A 27,138-nucleotide genomic window follows, 5' to 3' on the forward strand; every position below is an offset into this window, starting at 1 on the left:
ACTGCGGATATCATTCGTTAGAGTACCATCCACTTTCGTGTATTTTTGTATAATATTATTACATATAAGTACGTGTGAAAATATCCGATTAAACAGTAAAAAAAAAAAAATTAATAATAAATTCGTAAGTAAAAATTATTTATTGTTTACTTTGTATCGCAATTGAACATTGTATGAAAATTCATTGGCATTTTAATTTATAGCTAACTGAGTGAATTTTGTTATTATCACCAAGATCGTTTTTTATACAAGATTAATTGTTTTGCGTATAACTTGTTAATAACATTCAATTCTCTTTGTTTTTTTAAACTTTGTGCACGTATATACAGTAAGTATATTATGCATAATATAAACGTATATAATAATAATATATGCTATCGAGGTCTACTGAATTTTATCGCCTTACACTGATCCCCTGGACGCGCATTGGGAACAACATATTTTTAACCAATAAACGAATAATAATTATTTAAACGCTATCCAGTAACCGGTAATGTCATTGTGTGTGTTGTATTTTTTTAACACTATAGGTTCGTAAACAACAGTTCCAGAGCATTATCGGTTCAGACTATCGGATTGCAAAGAAGTTTTTTCTCTCTCTCTCTCTCCTATTTTATATATTGGCTCCCAACGTTTCAAGTGTAGGACACATATATGTACATAATACTACCTATATATATTATATACACAGTGCTGCAATGAAACGGCGTGTGTGCTTTCTTTCCTTCGTCCTCTCCCCTCACCACAACCACCCGTTCACCCTTCACCGTTGGCGAGATGGACTCAGCAGATACAGTAATTACCGGGCAACACCTTTGCAGCAAGTGTTAGCCGTAATTGATTTAAGGCGTGTTTATCACACGCTGGCTATACGGCAAAAACTGGCTTCGTGGCTTCGGGGGTATCGGTATCCGACATCTGGGGCTGTTCTCGGTTCGTTTAAAAAAAAAAAAACAAATAATAATACAAACAAAACGAATGCAAGGCGGAAGAGAGAGAGAGAGATAGGGTGAGAGAGACAGAGATAGAAATTGAGAAATAGAGAGAGAGAAGTGTATGCCACTCACACGCATATATTATGTATACATAATATATATATATGTATATTCGTATATATATGAGAATAAATAAGTAAAAAACAATATCTTCAATCGGCGCGCACACGGTAGCGAACAGGGGACCCTCTCAACGGTAATAAATTGTCCGGTATATTTATAGTTGTTTAACGTTCGCCCCGTTATCGGATTTAATTTTGCATCTGCAATTCGCGCCCCGTTTTCCATTCGTACACACACATACATACATATATATATACGGTTCTGTAATCTAAATCTTCCCACGCATAATAAAACATCGCGACACGCTTTTCCACCATCCCCCTACCCACCTCGCGTTTCATTACAGATAGGTACAACGACGTGTGTTGTATGTGTGTATATGTATATGTACATTATAGTGTCATATATTGTACGTATTATAAGTTACGCCTGCGTGTTATGGGGCTGCTGTTATGCTGCTGCTGTTTCCGCAGCGTATTATAGACGTGATTTCCCGCGACTCGATATTATTTACGTTCACTCAATAATCTATAGACGAGCGCGTTTATTATAATAATAAAAGACACATGCACGATGAGTACGATTAACAAACGAACAATTTTTGGTTGTTTTACGGGCTAATAGCGATACATATGGGCACGAACAAAAAAAAATTCCCAATAAAATATTACGACCCGACATAGACGGAAATGTACCTATTTGATAATTTTGACTAATTCAAAATGTAAGGTGAATATTGGGTAATGGGTAACATAAGATATACATTAATATTTTGTCTTGACGGTATCTCTCAAGGTAGATATAGTTAATATCTTATATTATATTATTGTTATATTATACAATATCATAGTCCTATATAATTAACCAATTAATTATATGAATTTTAACGCTAAAAATGTAAAATATAATGTTTATTATCTTCTATTGTTTATGTAAAGACATAAACAAATCGCATAATAAATATTATGTTGTATTTAATTTACCATCATAATTATTATGATCATGATATGAATAATTATATACAATAGGTTATGTAAGTTTAAAAAGCTATAGATTCGAATTATAAACACATTTTATTTTAAGTAGGTACTATACACACGAATTTATTTGATTTTTATTGTACCTCATTTAAGTAGGTAAGTATATTGTTTGGTTCCTAAATCATAACTCGTATGACTTGCTTATTGTTATTGGTAATATACGTATCATACTAAATTAGGTGATTTTAAAGTAGTATAATTATTTATACAATTATTTATTACAATTACTTACTTAACCTGTTTGTTTTGATATTCGAATTATACAAAAATGTTAATTAAAATTTTATAAAAGTAGCGAATATTAAATTATTTTTATATCCAGGTAACGGAAAATAAAATTGTTTTCAAATTATTTTATGCATATGATGAATTAATTGTAATTTACTTATACGTATAATATGAATATTCATGAACCGTAATGACCTTTTTATATTTAGAACATATAATATACATATACAACTATGATTGTATAATATCAAAACCACAATAAAATTCGAGCATGCGTCTCAGTATTTACTCCATCGAACCATTAAGGGTGTTAGGTAGGGAATATTTATTCGGCTCTTGGTTTTGTTACGCTTAGTTTGTACGTGGCTATTCCGTTTCGATCCAAACTATATTACGTATATTTACATATTTAATAGGTAACCGCCTGATGTTGAAAACACATTGCAACAGTACTCCATACTATGAACACGTATAATTAACATTTAACACCTATATATAGTTAATAATCATATATTATGTACATAATATATAAATTACTATTTAACAATGAGTAAGCTTGCCATACCACAAACATCTAAAACTCTAAAAGTAGTACCTACATTTGTAATAATTGTATCATACAGATATATGCGCAGAAAAGGAAATATTCAAACATCATATAATATATTAGCTTTACTTGATTGTTTAATTACTCCGTATACACGTGAGAATAATATTCAAATTTTTCCCCCGTAAAATAATCATTTGAGCAAACATCGCAAAAGACGGGTTTACATGAAAATATTATAATCTCAATAAATAATAACAACCGTACTTACTCGTGTTATATAATAGTACGTGAAATTTAAGACAACTGCCCCCCCCCTTCCATTACTATCCGGTACCTACTCAAAGTTACTATAATGAATTTGCGTAGGTATCATAATATATTTATGGAGGTATATGACCGCGATTCACGTAGAGTAAGTCTGTGCTACTGGTCCGATCAGGCACGCTTACATTAATACCTTATTGGGATGAGGGAAGGAGTCAAATCATATTTTTTTCGTTGTCCATGTAAGATTAATTTTAAAACATTATTACTTATGAACTCCCCTCCCCCAAATAATTTTTCTTTAAACATATATATGTATCTTATTGTGAAAAAAATAAATTATTAAAATCTTATTCCTTGGTTTATAATAAATTGGTACTAATGAGTAATGCATCAGTATATAATATATACCTAATATAATGATAATTCTGCAGTACCTATAATATCATGCTATTAATGTTTATGTAATTATTATGTGCATGTATACTATCGAATAAATAATAATAAAAATAAAACTATTTAATAAGATTTGTTTAATATGCACTGTTTCCTGTTTAATAGTATTCCACTCGAGGTAAAGGGAAAGAATTCTTAATATATTTTCTTTAGAAAACGCAGCATCACATTAATAACTCGCGGGCCTTACAACAGGCTCCCACAGTGTACCTATATCCCATCTAAATCACGATACACACTTATAAGTTAAGAATAGTAGAGCTAGAATTCTGATGCAATGTTATTTTTTATCTGGTGTTTTAAAACAAGTGTCTGTATGAGGAAAAATGCGTTTTGTAGAATCTTATTGATTATTTAAATTACATTTTTATTTTGCATTTTTTGATAAATTAAAATTTTTAGGAAATTTTTCAAGTTTCTAGAACATTATTCACAATTAATTTTTGAATCGAATGTAAATTGTAGCCATTGTATAGGACAATAATTTTGTAATAAAAACCAGCAAGTTAGTAGAGGTACATACTACATACTAAAGTTACTACACATAGTGGTCGGATGGTGTTGAACGTGTTGTAGGTAGATAATATGCAATAATGTTTTTATATCTTTATATTTGTATACAATTAATCAAAGAGGCGATAACAATACTTCTATAATTATAGTGTCTTTTGAAAAAGAATTCACAATTTTACAACACATTGCTTTTGTATCATTTCTTATATTGTAATAAATACATTTTTATAGAACATATTATTATTACATATTATTTGAAGAACTTTGAGTTATCTCAGGACAATTTTTGGGATGTTTTTGTGGATTCCAGCCCTATATCTATATTAATATACATACATAACTACTAAACTACATGACATCGCACGCGTATAATATGTACCTATGTTACAATGTATTATGGCATGTACAATCGATCATGTATCACTATTATAGGTCATAGGTGTACGCCTGATATAATGTTATATAATAATAAAATAATATCAACACGGTGGGTTCGCGTTCGGTGAAATATTATATCATGTTCTACACGTCTCGTCACATGTCTCGTCGAACCAGGCGCAGTATCTGATTTTGTTGCGGTTGTTTTTCGATTTTTTTCCCCACTCATGACAACAAATCGTTCGTCATCGACCCGAAAACGTAAGAGACTGTAATATTATTAATTAATATATTCGCGTCATCCCGCCAAACCTCCTACGACGACCTTTTCAATCGAAAATTCGTGCATCACACGTAATACATTATACATCTCGATCCTATTATAAATCAAGTATAATATATGTTATATTATATTATCGTACACAAATTGACGGATTCTGCCGTTGACCATGGTCAAGGTCGCGTGTCCTAACTATTTTTAAAATGCCAATGTCGCGTGTAAAGTGTTTCGGTCACGTCACGCGCGTCTGCGGCATCCGTCAGACACGCAGCCGAACAGCCGCCGCCACCTGCACCGACTCGACTGCGGTGGTACTCTATACTATATTACTCTATAGTCTATATTATATATATAGATATATATATATTATATACCTGCTACACACAGCATAATGTATAGACACGATAGCGTCTGGCCATGTGCGATTTTAAAGCGTATATTAAATAACAGTACATTTTGTTATGATATTGTGTTATATATACGCGTTACAATATTATCATACCTATCGCTTATCTGACCTATGTGTGGATATCCTATACGTTAAATACGTGACAATTACCTTGGAAATAGCTCTTGGTACGCAGGTAGCTGACGGACAACCGGAGTATAGACAGCCGGTCCAACTTGGATAATATGTTGTGTTCGAACGGCAACAGGTTGGCCAGCGTGTCCAGCTCGGCGTTCAACCGTTCGCGGTGCCGCTTGCTTGGGTTACTCTTTCCCACGCCACCGTCTTTGGGCGTCGTCTTCACACTAGAAAAAAAATTGATTTAAACACGTCGGCTTTGGTCACTTTAGGTAAACCTATATAATGTATTAGTGTACTTCTTTAACTATAATAATAGTGTATCGTAACATTATAATAATATAATATAATATAAATGGGTTAGGTATACGTGGTCTTGTCGTTATTTATTGTTAACGAGATTTAAAATTCTCGAAAAAATATGCAATGTATCACAATATTATAGATACCTACGAATTACCTATACAATATAATACTATGTATAATATATATTTGTATGTATACGCAAAACGACTTTTGAGTTCATAGTACATATAATATACATTATAGTATTATACATAGTACACCTACATATTTTGTGCGTCACGTTTATCATTTCTTGTTTCATTTCAACTTAAATATATTGCGTATTGAAGTTGACTAATACTTTTACAAGCGTATGTATATTGCAAATTACGTCTACCATCTAACCTAGTTAACGCTGGTAATAAACATGTAAATAATTATTTATTTACTTAAAATTGTCTAATTATCATTATTATTGGTATGATTGCAATGCAGTAGGTATTTTTTTATATACTAGATAGGTAGCTGCAAGTTGAAAATGGAAATACCTATATTGATATCATAAATATAATGATACATTTTAAGTTAGAACTTAATTAAGTATTGAATATTAATGTATTTATTTATGGGTTACTTGTATATTATAGGTAGACACTAATGTACACATTAAACAAATCATATATTTAAATCATAGATCACGTACGCTGTAAGGTTTAAATATAATATATCTCCATATAAAATTGTCTATCAAAATTAATTTACAAAAATAAAAATATTTCAAAATATATTTTGAAATGGCCGCCGATAGATTTAATGTACATTTTTTTAACTGTTGTAGAGAAGTACTTACATTTACTAAATTATAGGCTATACAATTATGTAACCGATCTCAATTCTCCAACAACGCAATTAATGTTAGATGTTAGGTAATAATATTTAGCATAAGTAATAACATAGATAATAAATTAATAACTAATAAGTAAAATAAGATACAGTTATATAAAATATTATACAGCTGTTGTACTTGAGTAAAAATTAATATTTTGGTAAATCAAATTCAAAAACGTCTTTCATTTAACATAAATCGTACCTATATTTAAACAAAATATAAATAGTAAATACTGAGAAATCCTCTTTGATTGAAGATTTAGGAATATTATTATTTGATTCCATGGAACTGCAGTTTATTCTTCAACTCTCATATATTAATGTATTGTATTGTTGTAGTTATAAAAATAAAGCCTTTACTGCTTTGGATGTATAAAATGAAACGGCAGCTTCGATTTCCATGGTCCACTCATCTTCAAATGTATTTATATCTCACTCGTATGTTCTTCACTTGAATATTCTCCTTTAATTTAGAATAAATAACAGCAATGGACATAGTGATCAACTCGAAAAAGTTCATAACCAATATCTTCGCTTTATATTTTATATACTTTACGCGTATAATATATCAATAACCCACCAAACTGCGGGTTACATATTTTAAGAATTTTAAAGTTACCCAGAGATAATACATATAAGTTACAACACTTTTTTTTTCTCTTTTAGTTTGATCGAATTACTTAATTTTATTGAACTTTGTATATATTATAATATATTAATATAATTTATCTATTTGTATTCTTGATTATATTTTGTATTATTATTATTATTATTATCGATATTACTACATTATAAATTAGACGTTGGTCCGTATGAGTAAAAATAAATAAATTCAGTAGCTAATAAAATACAAAAATAAAATTATGTTTAAGTGAACATACAATTTATGATTGTTTTGAATTTTGTACTCAGTTATAATTGATAAAATATTCAATTATTTTCTGTATGAAAAATTCAAATGTATACATATTATAATAGTTGACTAGTTGAGTGGTGAGAATATAATTACAGAATTAAGTTATAATTTTATTTTTAACTGAAATGAAATAAATATTATATTTTATTTACTTATTTACTTATTTAAAAATCAAAAATTTGTTATCCTCAGAATCTCCTGATTGTACAATACTACAATTTGTATAATTGTGAAAATTATGTTCTCTGAAGGTAATTGTTTATATTTTACCGTAATTATTATGTTTTTTTTACCCGTAGACGTCATAAATCCGCTACTCTCTTATATTGGCCGCCGGCGGTCGATTATAATCATGTTGACTTCATTGACCGCACAACGTCGTTATGGAAAGACCATTCATAATTTCTCTCTGGACAAAGATCCACGCGCTTCAGTATACGTACATTGTACAACTATACTATAGTTATAATTTATAAGGTAGCCCGTAGTCGGAAACTATAAACATAGTGATATAGGATTGGATTTACTATCCCTCTAATTTAAAAAAATAAAATCATATTTTACTGTAATAAATAGTTTAGATTACTATCAATAGCTACCGCTGTTACTTTTTACTTGTAAGAAACATATAGGTAATAAATACTATTTCATGTCATTATATAAGCACGTGGACTGACGAAGATCCCTCACTGACTTAACACCTACATGGCTATATAATATCGCTAAATACGGTAACGGTAACGATTATGTTTTTTTATAACTTGGTATATTTTATATATTTGAAAAAATCCAACGTTTTCAGTTGTAATTCTTGTACAGCAATACGTAATAAATGTTAATGTAAATATCATTGTAAAGCATAGATACACGCATGTACCATATAAAGTCAATAATGATATACAAATAACTGTTTTCACACTCACTAAGTAATAATTATTCAAATATAAACTTTAAACAACTCAATAGAATGTAATCATAAAAATAGTGACGATGAATAAATATATATAAGAACAAAATAAAAAATTATGTGTAACCTATATCAACAAAAATCAAAAAACAATTTAGTAATTCATCTATAATTGGTTAGATATCCAACATATATACATATATATGGATACGAATTTAATTTTAAATGTATTATAAAACTAGTTCTATCGTTCTAAAAGACAAAATAATTACAGTATACTTTTTTATTGACATTGTTAAGGTTGATTAGTATCAAGGTTATAGATTTTAAAAATAACAAATATTATAGAAGTTAAATTAAAAACACACTTTTTAATATCATATTAATATAAAGTGAAATCAGAAATTCTATTAAAAACAATATAGTTTGGTCAAACTTCAAAAGCAGTAGGTATGTAATAAACCAATGATTATATGCCTAAAAACAGGATACCGTCACCCCTTAAAAAAAACAGAAAAAGGTGCAATTACGTCTTATGAGTTTATGACCCTAATGTGTTTGTAACTGTCGCCATGATCATAGTATTATGCAGTTATGAATAAAAGTGTGTGTAGTATACTAGTATGTACCTAATATGTATATACTATTTTACGTCTATGTATATTTATTATTCTATTATGTAGGTACAAACAAAATACGTCTTCCATTATCCATTATTTTGCAGTCAAATAGCCATAAAATACGGCACGTGTCATCGACTTAACCCTTTACATAGTATCAACCATTTTATTGACATTTTAAATCGAATAGGGTTAACTGACAGCCAACTGACAGGAATAGTTTTTAAACAATTTAAAAACCAATTTAGAAACATTAATCATCATTCATCCTACTACAAAATTAAATAACATTATTTACTAACATAATATTATCAATGACTCAGTATAAAGATTAAACGAGAAAATTCTAAGATATACCACCGTATACTATTGAAATGTTGATTTTAATAATCCATGTTTACTGTCAACTTTTTTGTTTTATTAATTTGCTATCATTTTATATACCTACGAGTATAAGTTTCTAAATTAATAATTTAGAACAAACAATATATACGTAATAATACAAATTCTAATTGGTATCTTTAGGTACTATATTATATAGTATTATTATTTTTTATATGATTTAAATGAAACCCAGCAAAAATATAGACGATTTTACTAGTTGATTTTAAATAATCATACTGATAGTTTAATCAATGTGCAATGATATTAATTTTAAATAGAACAGTATTTTTTTTTTTTTTTGTTATTGGGTTTAAGGCTTCGACAACCGAGGTCATTAGCCTGGGGTACAGTAGGGGAGGGTACTGTAGTAGGTTTTTAACTCGTGTATGTGTGGAAAGGATATGTCACTAAAAATCTTGGATGGTCACCCATCCGGGAGCTTGTGACACCGGCCAGTGCGTACACTCAGAACAGTTTCGTAACTGAATGCACACACCACGCCACAGTATTTATTTTGTTTAAGATAATTGTATTTTGAAAATGCATTAATTATTTCACTTTCCAGTATTGTATGATGCATTTGAAATTGTCATTTACGACGTAGGTAATAGTTTACATGAAAATACATAGGTATTGTATAATAAATACAACAAAACAAACCGGCAGATAAAATTTGCGAGATTTATTTAATTTATTATTTTATTAATGACTATAAATTGTCAATTTGTATTCATTAAGTTTGAAATATTAAATATAGCTAGGTATAGGGTTTTATAATACATATATTTTATTTTTAAAATATCTATAATATTGTTATAATTTTTACACATTACCTATTGTAGCTCAACAGTATATGAGCCTAATGGGTACTAGAATAACACCATTGATCCCCTGTTTCTCTCGTCTCTGAAAATACAGCTTAAAAAGTGAAGCCAATCAAAAACTAATAAGCTAATAATACATATACTATAGTAAACCTCCAGCCATCAATAATACTTTTACTATAAGTATATATTACTAACCCATCGAACTCATTCTACTGTTTATGTCATACAAGTATCAAACAACTATAGAATTAGTCTAAGTACCAACCAATTTGATTCAATATTGTACACAATGTACAATCTATTTAATCTCAACTTAAAACATACAACCGATATCTTTATAGCCTCATAATATATAATATCTAATGTCTTACTATCTATCCAGAAAAGTATATAAAGCTCGCATGAAATAATAAATTGGTATCAGTATAGCAAACTGTGGTTTATTATAATAACTTTATTTAAGATGTTTAATTTTTAATTGTGTGTTAAACTGTTAAATATCATAGCAACAATTTGATCTATTTTTATATTAATTTATGTTTTCAGACCACGGTAGCTTAAAAATTTACTCAACAGCATTGAAATGAAAGATAAAACTAAATTATATTGCATGTTAATTAATATATAGAAGAAAAGACAAAAATAATACTATATAAACTGACCATCACGGGACACATCAAATTACCTACACATTCGGTTTACCAATTACAAAAAAATAATCCACTAATTTTTAAATATGTTCGATTAAGTATCCCTTATGACGACCAACACGAAAGAACGTCGGAAATATCCATTCGCAGAAGAATTCAACAAAACGTAAAATACTAAACCATTTGGGTATAAAAAATAATAACAAAATCATAAATATCGTTCTAAAAAACTAAATTATTTGACGTAGCATGAAAAAACTGTATACTATACTATAATAAAGCTGAAAGGTTTGTATGTTTGAACACGCTATGCTCAGAACCTACAGGACGAATTTAAATAAAAGTTATAGCAATATAGATTCATGGAGACTCCGATGGGGTTTTAAGCTTATATATTCTTTTAACACCTATATCTTGGTATAGCGTGGCTCACACATGAATTTCGTATTGGATCATAATAGAATATTTTTTATTCATATACCTTTAGAGTTATATTATATTGATTACAGAAATATAATTAAAAAAAAAAAAATTAGTATAAGACAGCTGACACGCGGCCATGCTACAGATTTTTTTTTTAAATAAAATAATAATATAATATTCATGAAATTAAATGATCGCAAGCCGATGAACCTGGCAGTCGAGCTGCATGATATAATTTACAACCTTCCGCTGCTCTTTAATGTCGTCACCCACCGCGAAAAATAACTGTCCAGTCAACAAAAAAAAAAACAAAAATAAATTTAAAAAAATAGATAAATCTATTTTTATTATTAGGGAAAAGTACAGTTTAATGTCTATATAGGTAGGTACATAATATGTCCGACGTGAATAACTTAGAATTAAGTCATTAGGGGCTGGAACCATCTGGTTCATCCGTCTTTTAGAAAACATCATTTTTAATTTACTCGTTTTGGAAAACTACTAATCAAAGAATCATCCATCGTAAATGGTACAAACAAAAAACGATAGTATACCTACTAAAATTCCTGCTAAAATTCGCGAATATAAAAATGCTGACGTACACATACATCACTATATCAGTGTTAGACGATAATTTGCGTAGTAAATTTACATGTGCCCATGTAAAAAATACGGTTTCACCTGTCAAGTAATTTACACACACATATATATATAATATATACACACGCTGGCACATGAATCGAACGAACACTACTCGATGTATTCTTTTTTTATTTCGTGTATACTCTCACTATTATTATTAGGTACCTATGTTTTTTTTTTACCTAGAACGCGGAAAACGTCGGCGAATCGGAGAAAGGCCGCGTTCAACCCGGACAACCGTATAATTTAAATGTATTTTAGACGTCTTCTGACCCCAGCAATTACCTCAAATTATCCCTGTTGTACACAACGCACTCACAACGGGTTTGTTCTCGATTTTTTTTTTTCTAGTACTTATATAGTTTGTTATTAAAAATCACTTTTGACGTTTCTATACCGGCCTGTGTCTGTTGTAAATAAGTTTAAAAACCGTATACAGTACATAATATATTATATATATATACAGTATACACTATACATACACGGTTGTATAGTCACAGGACGTCGGTGGTGCCCATTTCAAAAATTGAAAATAGCTGACATTATAATGTAATACTATTATAATCGTAAAATACTATTTTTTTTATATATAAACCCATTCAAAGTAACAAACAATTTTCAGGTATTCGATGAAAAATATTTAAAATTATATTAAGAATTCAAAATTGTTTTTATTTTCTATAGATTGTATAAAGTATTAATACTTAATTTGAATACTCTCAAAAAACACCAACAAAACATCTTTTACTATACCTATAACGAGTATTACGAAACTAATTATGAAACAAAGTTTAAAAAAAATTGAGATTTTTAAGTTTTTGTTGAACAATGAATATTATGATATATTATATTCAGGGAAATCAAGTTGGTGTAAACATATTTTCAGGTACAAATGGTAAACATAAATTGTAAATATACGTATATTAGGAACCTATTTTAGATATACGTTTTAAGTTCAAACGTTTTATTTCCATGACAATTTAATGGCATGTTATAGTATACCTAATATTAAATAATATATATATATATATAATATGTATATAATTAAATATACAATATTCTCTAGATCATTTTAAGTTTATACTTTTTTATTAGACAAGTCCTATCATTTTTGATAAATTATAGGTTTATCAAAGACCATAGAATTTGTAATTTGTTCCTTACTCAATATTTTAAATCATTTATATAGCTAGTGTAGATAGCATGTTATAATACTTGTCTTCTGATACTTTTTTGGGAATAACTTGTAATTCAAAGATACAAGATACAGATACTTTACATCATTTGAGTGCACAATATATTTGTCAAATTTAATACACAATAATTGAAGAATATTGACACAATTGGAACATTTAAGAAACGCAATAAACAGATAATATGTTACTAATATCGTTATCCGTGTTCGTTGTTTAACCAAGTATACTTTAGTGTTTGGTAATTCAACAATCTTAAGTTCTAATTAAGATGGGTTCCTGATCATTTAGCATAATATTCTTTTATATACATATTCAAAATCTATATACTAATAATAACTTTCTTGTATTCCCATTTTCAGAATTAACAACATCTTTAGATAGTAATAATACAATTTACATGAAATTAATGAAATATTTAAGTGATAAAAATAAATCTTTAGTTTGTTCGAATTCTCTCATCAAAATATAATTTCTAATGTACAATACATTATATATTACAATACTTCTACACCAGATGAACAATTGCTTTCTATTGTTGGTTTTAAAAATATCACTGTGCAGTAGTTTTCAAGGATAGAAAAATCAATTTAGTAGATAGTTATAATCATTACAGTTTAATGCATGGTGTATTAAATTGTATTGTATTGAATAATAAGTCCATTCAATCTAATATTAAAAATAACAGAGTAAATCGAATTATTCAGACAATAAATTTGGTAGGTATGTTATGCGATGATAAAAGTGAGACAAAATAGAAAATTTTCGTTCCGCCAATAAGTCTTATCTGCTTTAATATTAGAGCGAATAGAGATTATTCAGTTTAAAGGTAAGCATATTTTCTGAGGAATTTTATAGGCTTTTATTACTGGTATAATACTACTACAATTTTAAAAAGCTCATAACACGCTATTTAAAATGTAAATATCGATAAAATCTTAAAAGGTGTCCTAGATAATATCGTTAATTTAAAATTTAAAAATCTATATGTCTTTGTATAAATTATTAGATATCAGTACTGTAATGAACTCATAAAAATTATTTTAGTAAGTAAATACTTAGTAATGTAATAAAATTATATTTTAATACTATTCAAATATTACCTAATAGATTATCTGCCATTTTTTACATACATGAGCTAGATTTTTGCCTAAAATATGAAACACATTTTCGAGTTATCTGTTAGTTTTATACTTGTCTGTGAAAAGAGAGAATTATTGAAAATCGAACCCCTCACCTTAACAAATTCCTGGTTATGCCACCGTGAGTGGCTGTGACTCAATGTTGAATGAGTTATCTGATTACTTTTTTTTAAGTTGTTACATTAAAATAATATCGATAATAACACTGATATCAAAATGTATACACTATAAAGCACAGAATTATATTGAGGCCGAAACAAAATTATATCCAGCGATGTTTATTAATTACCGCCACTAATAAAATTGATCTTAACTAGGTCGTCTACTGTTATTTTTTTCTTTTAAGCTATTGCATAACTTTTATCGCGGGCCTGACTGAAAAAAAATTTTCGTAACAAAAAAGCGTGACCGTAAGATGTTTTTATTATTTTTGTTATTTACAGTCTAACCAGTTGCTAAGCAAAAAAAGTCTCAAATAAAATATTTCCGTACAGTGTTTATCTACCATTATCGACAACAAAAAAAAATCATTTTGTCATTTTCTTTTCGGTCGTCGCGCTCAAAAAGTGTAACTTGAATTAATATCATACAAAAATAAATAGTTATAATTACATGATACATAGCTACAAAATTGCTATATTATAGCTTTACCGCGGCAGTCCCCGAGTGCCTCAGACTTTTTTTATTGATCTAAAACAAAACATCGGCGACAACGGCCTTTAGTTGTTGCTGTTATAATAATTACAATTATTTTTCAAATGTATATCCTTAATTATAATATTTAAATTAAATCGAACAATTCAGATTTTCTTAAAACTCTACAGTTATTATACAACAACAATATTTCAAAAGTTACAACCGCGGGTAAGATGTATTATATTATCGTATTTATGTTTCGTGGTGCGACCAGTACCGACCGTAATTTTCTTTCGGAAGAGTTGAAAAATCGAATTTATTCGCGTTCATCTTGTGGCAATTTCCGAAATAGCACTAAAAGTAATTTGCCGCAGACACACACACACACACACACACACAAAGTATAAGCTCTATTTTATAAACCTATACGTACATACGAAACGAAAAGTGTACAATGTAACCTCTATATAGTCTACATCTAGGTACATATATGAAAGGATGGACGAGGGTATGCGAAGGGAAAACAAGTTATTATGGCAACGGCGGTGACCGGATAGCGGGGCACCCGACCACGGTATATAAGTCGTAAATCCGTCCCTGCAACGTGTACCTATATATATATATATGCACGCTATACATACCACACACGTGCGCGCGAGTTTAACTCGCGGAGGGCGCCGAGCGACCGATAGGAATTGACCACTGATGATTACTTTTTCAAAGGGCGGGCACCACGGGAACCGGGAGCAGCGACGGAGGGTCGGGAACGCGAAGGTTATAGGCTATAGCACATATGGCATACATATATATACACACACACACACACACACACACACACACACACACACACACACACACACACATACATAGTAGTCATAGTAGTACTTAAATGCGTGTATATAGGTGTATATATTCGCGCCGGCCAGTGGCCCCCTTGGCCGTTCCCGCGATTGCGTGATGGACAAACATTACATTACCGGTCCGGATCCACTGTGTGTTGTTCTTGCGTAGTATATGATATATATATATAGGTATATGTGTGCGAAGTTACCGGTGTAACATAATCTTCGGTAATGGAGCTAGTGACGTCACACTGCGGGAGTACGAAATGCATCAATTACACAAACACACGTGGCGCCCGCTATATGTATATACCTAAGTATACATATTAATAAATATTATAATAATATCACGTTGACGCGCGCACCCGATTTGTATCAATCAACATGGACGGAGGAACAAAAAAAAACAATAATAATTGGCGCCAAGAAAAAGTTTTGAAAAAAACAACAACGCCTGATAATAGTGTTGATGTACTACACCTATATAATATATGCGCACGTCACACGAATGGATACCCTTTTGGAAGCCTTTCACTCGCGGTTGTCGCCAAAAAGAATTATATATTATTGTATATACGTAGGTACCTAAATAGGTATAATGGTATATGTATATAATATATGTACATTATCATAATATTATATTGTTTTACGTCACGATGACGGCGTATGTGTTACATTTACAGGATTATTTTGTTCACCTTTTATAAACCTATTAAAACGGTGACAGTTATACTATTATAATAGTTATGTGTATAAGTTAGGTTATATTATACGTATCGTACTGCACGTGTATATATTATTCTATATCGTGTACGAGTGCACTCACGATTATACGATGATTTGATTGTAACATCTTGATTTTCCAAAACCCGTAATTAATTTCGGTATCGCAAGTCCATAATTGTGTATTTGTCATAGTATTCGTATAGGTACTTGAAATACTTAATCGAGTTGTATTTTTGTATTATGCTACAGACAAAATCAAAATTAGGGCATTTACAGATTGTAATTTATTTCACACATATGTTGAAAATTGAAATTCTCCATATTATAAGTATAGTATTTTTTTCTAGTTATACAAGAAAATATATGCATAGCATAATTAATAAATATAGCGAAATATTAGTAGAAATTGCTCTACACCGAGGTAAAACCTCATATCTTATGTAAATACATTTTATTTTGTAACCTAAATATTCACTTTTCCCTTGATAGATTTATCGAGGGAAAAACGTCTGATTAGACGTTATAAATCTGCCTTTTTAAACTTTAAAGTACCTTCAACATTCTTTTTTCAAATAGAATAAAAATTATTTTATTAATCAAATACCTTTATACGAAATTAATACGTAAAATACGCAAAAAAAGCATAACTTATTAAGTTTTTATATTTACATAACTAACATAATATTATCTATTTTATATTATTGCACCTAATTCGTTAGGTTACTAAATAGTTGATAACAATTTTAAACGATTTTACTTGTATAGATGTACACTATACTGTTTGGGCAAATCGACCAGTATAATATTATAATATAAACAATAAGCTAGAAAATAAATGAAAACTACATACCTCTTGCCGTTGCGCCGTCGCCGCTTGGTCGCGTAGACGGTGCTTAGTGGGTTGACGGGCTGGACTGGCGGTGCCGTGACCGCGGCCACGGCCATTGCGGCGGCGCCGGACTGACCGCGCAACTGTCCGTTGGACGCGGCCACCAACTGATGGTGTTGCACGTGGTTCTGATGGTGTTCGATCAGTGGCTGATGGTATGTGGCTGGGGGGGCGCCGCATGGCCCCGTCCCCGTGACGTACTCCGTTTTGGGGGCGCCTCGAGCAACCTGCGATGTCAGCGCCGCGCGCCCGTTGTCACTCGGCCGCCGATCACATCACATCACATCGCATCCGTGGTGTGTCGGTGGTACGATGGACGTGGTCACCTTCGACTTGTTGGGTCCCCGCGTGTGACTTAGTAGTCAATCCGTTATTGTCTGACACAAATTTCACGTCCACGTGTCCGTTATGTATTTACGTCTGTGGAGAAAATCCTAATTAAGAACGAATACAGACAATAATCAATAATAGGTATAAAACCAACGTTTGGATTTGGTTGATTATTAGGGGTAGAGAGGGTCAACAGTTGTCAGCACTTCAAAATATTCGGGAAAACTTCAGAACAAATTACTTACGCCATCCCAGTTTTCGACTAAACCCATTTAAACTTTTTAATTTTTATAAAGGCATTTGCCTTTTTTTTATAATTGTTGTTTTTTCCATTAATCTCAATATATTTTATTTCGAAGTCTGAAAGCTTGACAATAATATAGAGTATAGGTACCTATTCTCAATGCAAGCTGTTTTTTAAGAAATTTAAAAATACCGAAAATACTCGGGCACAATTTTTTACACGCGTCTCAAGTTAACATTTTAACAAATACTCATGCATTAGCAAATTATGTCGTAATTAAGAATTTTTTAATTTTTAAACAATAATGTCTACTAAAGGCTTGAAAATGTAATACATATTACATAGTTCCTCGTAAGTTGTTTTAATATAAATTTAAAATGTTTTAAAATACATAATATATATACAATTGTTTGTAAAGACTTTTGAAGTACAAATTATAATTGGATATTTAAACGAAAATAACTACGGTATTGACTTACAAGTTATAACGCTATATTTAATATGCCATATTTTTTACAACCGAACAACGAAGTCAACAGCTTATACCCAATACCGTGGTTAATGGCCATATTGATAGCGCCTACTTACACATTTAAATATTATGTGTATATAATGAAGAATTGTTTATAGGATATAATAAGCTAAATAAACGAAATACAAAGCTTTTGGACCACTTTTCCCATCAATATAATATATTATAAGAGCTATAGTTATAACTTATAATAAATAATATTAAAATATAAAACCATTAAATTATTTTAAGTTTTTCAATTTTAGATTCTAAACGGAGCAATGAATGTATTGCAATGGTTTTACAATGATATGTGTCTTTTTTTTTATTTGTGTCTGATACCTTTTAGCTAAGTAAAAATGCTTAAATTTTCATCAACAGCATATTTTCTGATAGGAAAGTGAATTTAGTTGGTACTTCGGGGGGTCAAAAGTAAAAATATTTCTAGTAGTTTTCAAAAACGCCGGGAAAAACAAAAAAAAAATTAAGGAAAAACAGGAGTTTTCACGTAAAATCGGTTATCGATAAAATCGATTTTGGTTTTTGGTGTAACTTTTAGGGTACAAATGACCGTAGATACATGCAGTTTTCACTGAATGTTTATATTAGCATTTTCTATAAACCATACAATTTTCAAAATATTTTAAGTTGGTTTGAGCTGTTATGGAAATTTTAAATGTTCAAATTTTTTAGTTTTTTTTTTCTTTAAATATCAATAAGATTCTATTTGTTGGGTCAAAAAGCGTGATAGTTTAATAAAATCTCTTGATATATTGGAACAATAGCAATTAAAAAATATCAAAAATACATTGGCAGAATTTTTTTTAAGCATTTAAAGTTCAATTTTTTATAACATTTATCAAATTGGAAATTTAAAAATTATTTACTAGTTAAATACTAATAAAATGTTCAACTATTATAATAGCCAAGGATTAAAAATTTAAAACAAAGCTCAGAATCGTTCTTCGTATACAATATAGTATTATACCATTGAATTAAAATTTAACACTATCCATTACAGTGACCCGCTTGTAACCTACTGTACAGCAGAGCGACACCCACTTGCCAACCTTTTTAATAGTAATAGTTACACTACTATTACTCGTAACTTATAAGTGATATGATTTTTTTCAGTATATTATATAGTCGGTTGAATAACAAAACCATGGAATATGAACGACAGTTATCAAGTTTTGCTACTTTACGAATACGCATTTTTTTTTAACATAATAGTAATAAAAAATTGAAAACGAGCAAGAAGTGATATATCAATTTCAACTTCTGTCATCCACCCACAGACATATTATCATAATACGACCGAACAGCAAAAATATGCTGTTATTAAATCATAATATTATTATTGATAATTTATCATGTATGTTCATAAAAAAGATATTTCATATTGTGTTAAGTTTCGAAATTTATCACACGTTTATAAATAAATTGCATAGAATTAAAATATAATTTTTTTGCGATTTGAAAAAAATCTTTTGCGTTTTGTTATCATAATAAGTATTAAATATTAAAGACATTTAGATAACCTAACCTATATTGCAATGGTTGCAGACAGCAACATGTACAGCAGCATTCTAATTTTGTTATAATTTTAATATTTTATCCGGCGTTGCGTGCATTAGAGTGTAATTTGTTTTAGACATCACATGACAAAATACACCATGTGTATATATTATATAAGACCGAACAAATATTTTTTCTGCCGTTTAAGCTTACGTGATTTATGCGGTTTAATAACACAACGTAGAAAAGTCGTACGACGTACCTATAATGGATTATTATATTTGTAATAATATTTTACGCATATTATATGGGTGGTACATAATAATATATATTGCTGTGTATATTTTTAATTTTTTTCAATTACCTACTGTAAATTTAAGTTTTTACGCATCCATATAATGATATTATTTTAAGTAGGTTGCCATTGGTTCGCTGCTTTTTTCAAGACGTATATCACATTTTATAACTAACGCACATATATATAAGGTACTTATAATAAATATTTAAAATTCAGCTTTAAAAATACTAGGAGAATTCGCTTTGTTCTATTATAGTATAATAGGTGTTTACTGTTTATAAGTGTAAATAAGTGACTGTAATGCAGATACGTGTTAAATTTAAATTTAGTGATAAATAATTGTACATTTGTACGAAAAGTCGAAAAATGATTCTGAACGGAGACACTTGACTCTCTATCTTTCTAGAGCTATTTTATAGGTATTTTAAAATGTTTCTATATAGGTAAAACGATAAGTTGCACCAATATATTTAAAATATTACCGAGTCTCTATTTCCAAAAATATTTTATTATTTATTTATATTACTATGTCATAGTTATTTATTTTTCTATTAGTAATTTGAAAAGTTGAAGAAATGTTGGATAAAACATCGCACATATTACATAAATAATAAATATAATTTTTATCAGTCATTACGGAAGTACCGTTTAATATTTTTTAAATTTATTAATACATAGGTAATATACCTAGGTACTATAATACTACTATAATACGCTATAATGCATCATTAAATTAGAAAAAAAGTATTAATCACTTATCATATTCTTTACAAGAAAAATAGTAAATTTACTCAAGTATGTTCAAGATTTTTATTTCATACTTTCAAAATATTTGTGATTGTCTTAAAAACTACTGGGGTTTTAAAAAATAGATCCATATTTAAAATTTAAATTCACAAGCGCTATTAAATTATTATTCTTGACATTTGATGAATACTATACTATACTATACTATACTCTATCACGATACCTTTCTATTGCGGACAGACATTTTTTTTTTAATCAACACAAAAAAAAATATTCTAAGAAGTTAATTACAATAAGTCATGATATGAGGATCGGATTTAATGTTCTAAGAATCCAAAAACGCTCTAAAAAGCATTTATGAACCAATTCATTTAAAATAATTTTTATTATTTCTGTTAGTAAAAATTGAATTATTTTATATTAATATTTTATACAAAAAAATGGTTTTACCGTCGTGGGTTTAATAAAATCGACATCTCTATATGTAATCGACCGGTAGTCGTGTGACGATTAGGTCATTAAATAAAGCCGAGAGCTGTTATTTTAAATCCAGATTACGATATGTCATAGTACAAACACGGGAAAATACATACTAGTAAATATTAAATTGAATGTAAATTATTTTCGTTTTAGTCAAAGATATACCAAGAAATAACTAATAAATGATCTAAAAAAATTCAAATAAATTTGCTGTAGTTAATAGTCATATTCATATAGCTCAATTGTATAGCTTAAAAAGTATCTATCATTTTAAGTAATCAAAAAAAAATGCAAATGTATTGAAATCTTAGCTCTAGCTACGACGAGTTTATTATAATATTTTTATTAGATAATAATATAGCAGTGTGATTGCATGTATAATATGTCAAATATTTTAGGTATAAGCGTACACCATGTTAAAACCACAGCAATATATATAACCTTTCTTAGAGCAAAGTTTACTTAAAAGCTAAGTTTACAATTATTGTTTTTCATCTTATAATGATTAAGTAATGTTGCGAAAGTGTAATATAAAGTGTTATATCTACCAATCTAGGGAATCTAGACCAAGCCACGTATTATGTATATCTACAATAATACAGCTTTACTGCAGTAGCCAAGAAGCCTATTTAACGTGCGGTTTATTACGTTAATTAACTACATTTTTATTCTGACGTTCTGTAAACACGTTAAAACAATATCATTTATAGACGAGAACTAACAGTTTTATGTACCGAAGAGATTGCATGTCGACCGGCGACGACAAGTTATAAATATATATGTATACATAATACCTATAAAGTCCGCGTGCATTATATATAGACACCTATCGTGCGAAGAACTTGAACGTGAGCTTCTGAATTTGTGATCAATATTCGATATATTTTCACGTACTGTGTAAGTAGATAGGTACTTCAATCGTAATAAATATTTTTTAAAAAGCGCATTCACATCGATTTGCTTACACTCAATGTAAACAATGAACTATATAGGTACTTTCGATTAATTCGACATTATCTACGATGAAAAGGAAATGGTTTATTTTTATATTTTATCGATATTTATTAAGCCACGTTTTGATGGATGGAAATAATGTTTTCCTTTATTTTCATTCAATTTTATAATTTTTATTTTTTCTTCATTGAAACCACAACAACAAAGATTATTGGCCTACTTTTCATTCAATTAGAATACACTTTTATGTATATTTTATTAATAATAGAATGTAAAAATAAGGGATATAACTAATGCGTAGTTCCAAGTTATAATAATAATATTAGGTATACCTTATATCACTGAAGACACTACAATATTATTATTGTTGTATGAGATAAAACAACTATGTTTTCATAAATGTGTAAAATGTGATATTTTATCATTTTACAACGCTTTTGAAAATGCTTACACGTCGTATAATGAAACAAAATTAATAGACAAGTTCTATGGTTCTTTGCTAACAGAGCGACGGTGTACACATTGTTGAGCTTGCATGCAAACCCGTTATCGGACTGAAGACAAAAGCGATTTGTTTATGTGCGTGCGCTAAGTAGGTACATCGTGGTTAAATTATCCAGGCAATCTATACGGAGGCACTTGTCGCGATCTGTAGGTATGATTTAAAAAAAATGTCTGTTACATATAAAAAGTTTATACTCATAAATTAATTAGTAATAAATAAAAATAGTAATTTTATAACTGAATATATTATATTATATAATATATTTCACATTTACATTATAACACTGCGATTTTACTGGGCTTATTTTACCAGAAAATAGTTATATAGTATACCTACATACCTACATATTTTATTACTTTGCGTTGAAATTCAAATAAGGCAGTTAAGTGCGTATGGGCCGTATAGGTACACTTAATTATTTGCTAACTAAATATTTCATAATCTAAGAATCAGATAAATACTTATTATATGTTTAATATTAGGGTCTTGTTTCAGATAACTACTACACGTTTCTGTATTACATTTGGCATTACATTATCTAGTATAGAAAATCTTAACAGCGCTCGATTTTTATAGTAGAAAATATATAGTGTCCACGACCATGACCATTTATATATTATATTATATTATACATATTTATTAAAATACAATAATATTTAATACATTGTTGTTAAACATTTTATGTTATACGTTTTATTTTATTTATACGTTTAAGGTATTATATTATAATAATTTATAATGAAACACGAATTGAATTTTTATACAGAATTATTATAATGATATAGGTTTCTTAGGTACTGATACCAATATTATAATATATAAGTTACAATTATTTTTTCGACAGCGAAAATATTTGTACTATTGATTTTATTTTTAATAAAAAAAACCATTAAAGGTACATAAATTATAGTTTTTGTAGTTTTATAAATTATAATTTATGTATAAGAGATATATACGCGGCATTATAATACATATTATATATACCTACATAATATGCAAGTGTATATGAATATTTTACCACTTTTATGGTTTACCTGCCGGTTCAATTATTTTGAAAACGTATAGGGCATCTAAAATGTATACGAACTACTTATAGGTATAGTCGTATAGATTATTTAAATATCCCAAGTCTTAGATAAAGTATGCTGATAAATATTTTTTATATGTTTCACGCTAGAGTAACTCGAGTTGTTTGGTAAAAAGTATATAATACAACCTGTTCCTATATAAAAGGTGAAAAATTATTTGGAAGTTACATTAAACAAATGAACATATTCTTAATAATTGTTATATAAATATATATAGTTATTACGATTATAAAAAAAAACTCCCAAATAATCATATTGAGTTAATGTGCATAATAATAATTATACGGAATTATAAATTTAAATGTATTATATTGGGTACCTATTTAGTGATTGTAGAATATTATGATAATTATTAATTACCTTCTATATAAATATTTATGTATATATTTAATTAATAAACAATATGCGCGATTTCATTAACAAAAATCGTTATCTCACATATATAATGGCATTATATTATTAGATAACGTTGCGATATCACTGATATATGTTATTATAGGTAACTTTACATATTGGCGATAGCTTAATGAGGCCTAATCTGGTACCTAAACTGTATACAAATTTGAAATTGTCTTTTATAAAAAAAAAAATAGAGAACGCAATGTTTTTTTCTCACTACAGCCTATTATAATAAAAGTATTATAGTAAAATATGTACGAACCTACATTTATGTAAGTATAGCTTTCTTCATAAAAATATGATAATCGATTTTAACATATTATTCACTGCATAAGAGAGTATTTACCTATACTATTACCTATACATCTATTTCTATATTATATTAAAGTCGTCTATATACATTTTATAGTTATCTGAATATAAACGCGATAGGTAATAGAAAAATGTTGTAATCAGATTTCGATAGTGTTTCAGGGTGAAGACTAATATTTATAACCTAAATAGCGTATATTATCATGACTGGTAGTATGTACCTGTAAATGTACCTAGCTATACCTATTTTTTTAGGTACATAATATTTTCTGATGCAGGCGTATATAATATTAGTTATAACTATAACCTAACCTAACCTAACCGGCAGAGGGTAAATAGACGGTTCGATCTTATCAATGTTGTGCTCAAAAATTACGTTTTTAGCATCGATGTCGCCCGCACATCCGAGTTATATTCATTTTATAATCTTACCTATTCGTCGACTATAGGTAGTAACTGTTATAGTTGAGTTTGGAGCAACCCGCGGTCTATAAATAAGTCCAACTATATATAGATATATAGGGGCTTCTAAGTCGTTATCGTTGTAATTAATAGATATTATTAAAATATTATATTTATAAACACCCATACCAATAACAATATTATACAATATAGTACCTATAGTATTCGCTGTATAATAATATTATATATACGCATAAAAACTTACGTTTGAGCTCGAAGCGACGATATATATGCGGACGATGCTGCAGGTAAACTGTTTGTATATATTATATAGGTATATTTATATATTAAATCGCGAACCTAAGTGATGCAGTCTATATAATATTATGATAAAAAAAACTTTATCGGTGCACTTTTCGCGGGCGGAATTCGATCCCCCGAGTGTAGTGCGTTTTTATTATGTATAATATTTACAGTACAGACAGGTACAGAAGTGTAGCTGATATTATATACTTAGGTAAACGTACAAATGAATAAATCTCAGTACAAAAATCGCGTCGGAAACTATATACTATTATGATCGAGAGCTGTGGCTGCAGGTTACTTACGACTTAAAAGAATAATATATATATAGGTATATAATATGATATACCTACGATCGGACGGCCGAAGAAGTAAGCCCGCGAACGGTGACAAAAATACGATAACAATACGATATTAATATGATCCCGGGCGTAGGTTTGACGTAAAATATTAAATTTTATTCTCGTCACACGAATGTAAGTACACACGCGCCCGCGCACTCGCACACACAAACACGACACACACACTCACTCGCAGACGCAAACGCACACGCACACACTGGACACCGTACGCGATGGCACGACGAGGCGCACTGCTGTTCTGGCGCGCGGTGAACGGATGGTAACGGCGCGGCGGCCACGGTATACGGTCGCGGACTGTAGTTCGACTCGTCGGCGAGCGGGTCTGCGCGCGCGCGCGCGGGCGCGTGTGCTCCCGCTCGCGCCGTCAGGTTCGGGTCGCACATCGGCGGCGGTGGGGGGTGGGGGCCGCGACGACGATTCCGGCGAGTTTTGTAATTTCGTCCCCCTCCGGCGGCTGCTGATGCGGCTGCGGCGGGAGTCATCGAGCGCGCACCGCGTTCCGTTCGTTTTCCATTCCGCTTGGATTGGCGGCGGGCCGCCGACCAATGGCGCGCCGACCGCCGCAATGGCTGACGACTGCCGCCGCCGCCGCGGCGTTTACACTTTTCCTATTACAATAATTACACCGCCGCCGTACGCTATGCCAGTCATCGCGGTCGTGTGTGTGTGTGTTGAGTGTGTGCCGCGTGTGTTTTGTGTGTGTGTCCGTCCCGTGGGACTACGTCGCCCGAGCCGCGAGCGATATTGTTATTACACGCGTATTATTGCGATTGCGTTGTTTTATATATATAGCGAAGCGCGCGCGCATTGCGCACATCACACACTCAATCGACCCGAGTACCCGACCGTATTATTATATTATAATATTGTTATTATAACAACGTTTTATGCACCGCACACACACGTCTATAGTTTGTATTATAATAACTGTTGTACCGGCGCGTATATACCTATTTATATACACGTAATAATAATATGATAATATTATAATTTGTAATATTGGTACAAGCTGCAGCGACCACCCCTGCGGCCTTGCAGCCACTACAGTCATTCCGTCGTATAGTCTGTTGTATTGCTGCAGGTCCGATCGTGTACTTACATATCGATAAGCGTACTATTTTTTATACAAGTTGAAAATAGGTTTAGGTACCATTATAATATACCTACGTCTTATACAGTATGACTTTGAAACGATAGTTCGCCATTGGGTTGTATTAATAATGCAAGGACACAAAAATGTACTTTCGATAATTCAATATAGGTATAATACAACTTTATATATCTACCTAAATAACTAATATAATGTATACATGAGAAGGCACCATGACTTAAATGTCATGTAGGAAAATTAAATAGATATAGGTGTACCTACCACCCTACACTGAATTCTGAAATATTATTATGGATTAAACCGTGGAAAAC

At 30.0% G+C, this 27,138-nt stretch overlaps 1 protein-coding gene across 12 annotated transcripts in view; it reads right to left on the reverse strand.

Moving 5' to 3' along the window:
* Positions 1–26,126, reverse strand: part of LOC132941107 (aryl hydrocarbon receptor protein 1) — a 56,956-nt gene extending 30,830 nt beyond the window's left edge. For 5 of the 12 annotated variants that reach the window (XM_061009009.1, XM_061009008.1, XM_061009007.1 and 2 more), the window contains exons 1-3: positions 25,704–26,126; positions 17,225–17,683; positions 5,327–5,520 (exon numbers count right to left, since the gene is read on the reverse strand). In XM_061009009.1, coding sequence (XP_060864992.1) covers positions 5,327–5,520; positions 17,225–17,319 — 289 coding nt within the window. In that variant the 5' untranslated portion in view covers positions 17,320–17,683; positions 25,704–26,126. The other 7 variants (XM_061009000.1, XM_061009001.1, XM_061008997.1 and 4 more) reach the window with 7 other exon arrangements.
* Positions 26,127–27,138: the final 1,012 nt, after the last annotated feature.

The sequence above is a fragment of the Metopolophium dirhodum genome, chromosome 3 (assembly GCF_019925205.1).
Source record: "Metopolophium dirhodum isolate CAU chromosome 3, ASM1992520v1, whole genome shotgun sequence".
Lineage (NCBI taxonomy): Eukaryota > Metazoa > Arthropoda > Insecta > Hemiptera > Aphididae > Metopolophium > Metopolophium dirhodum.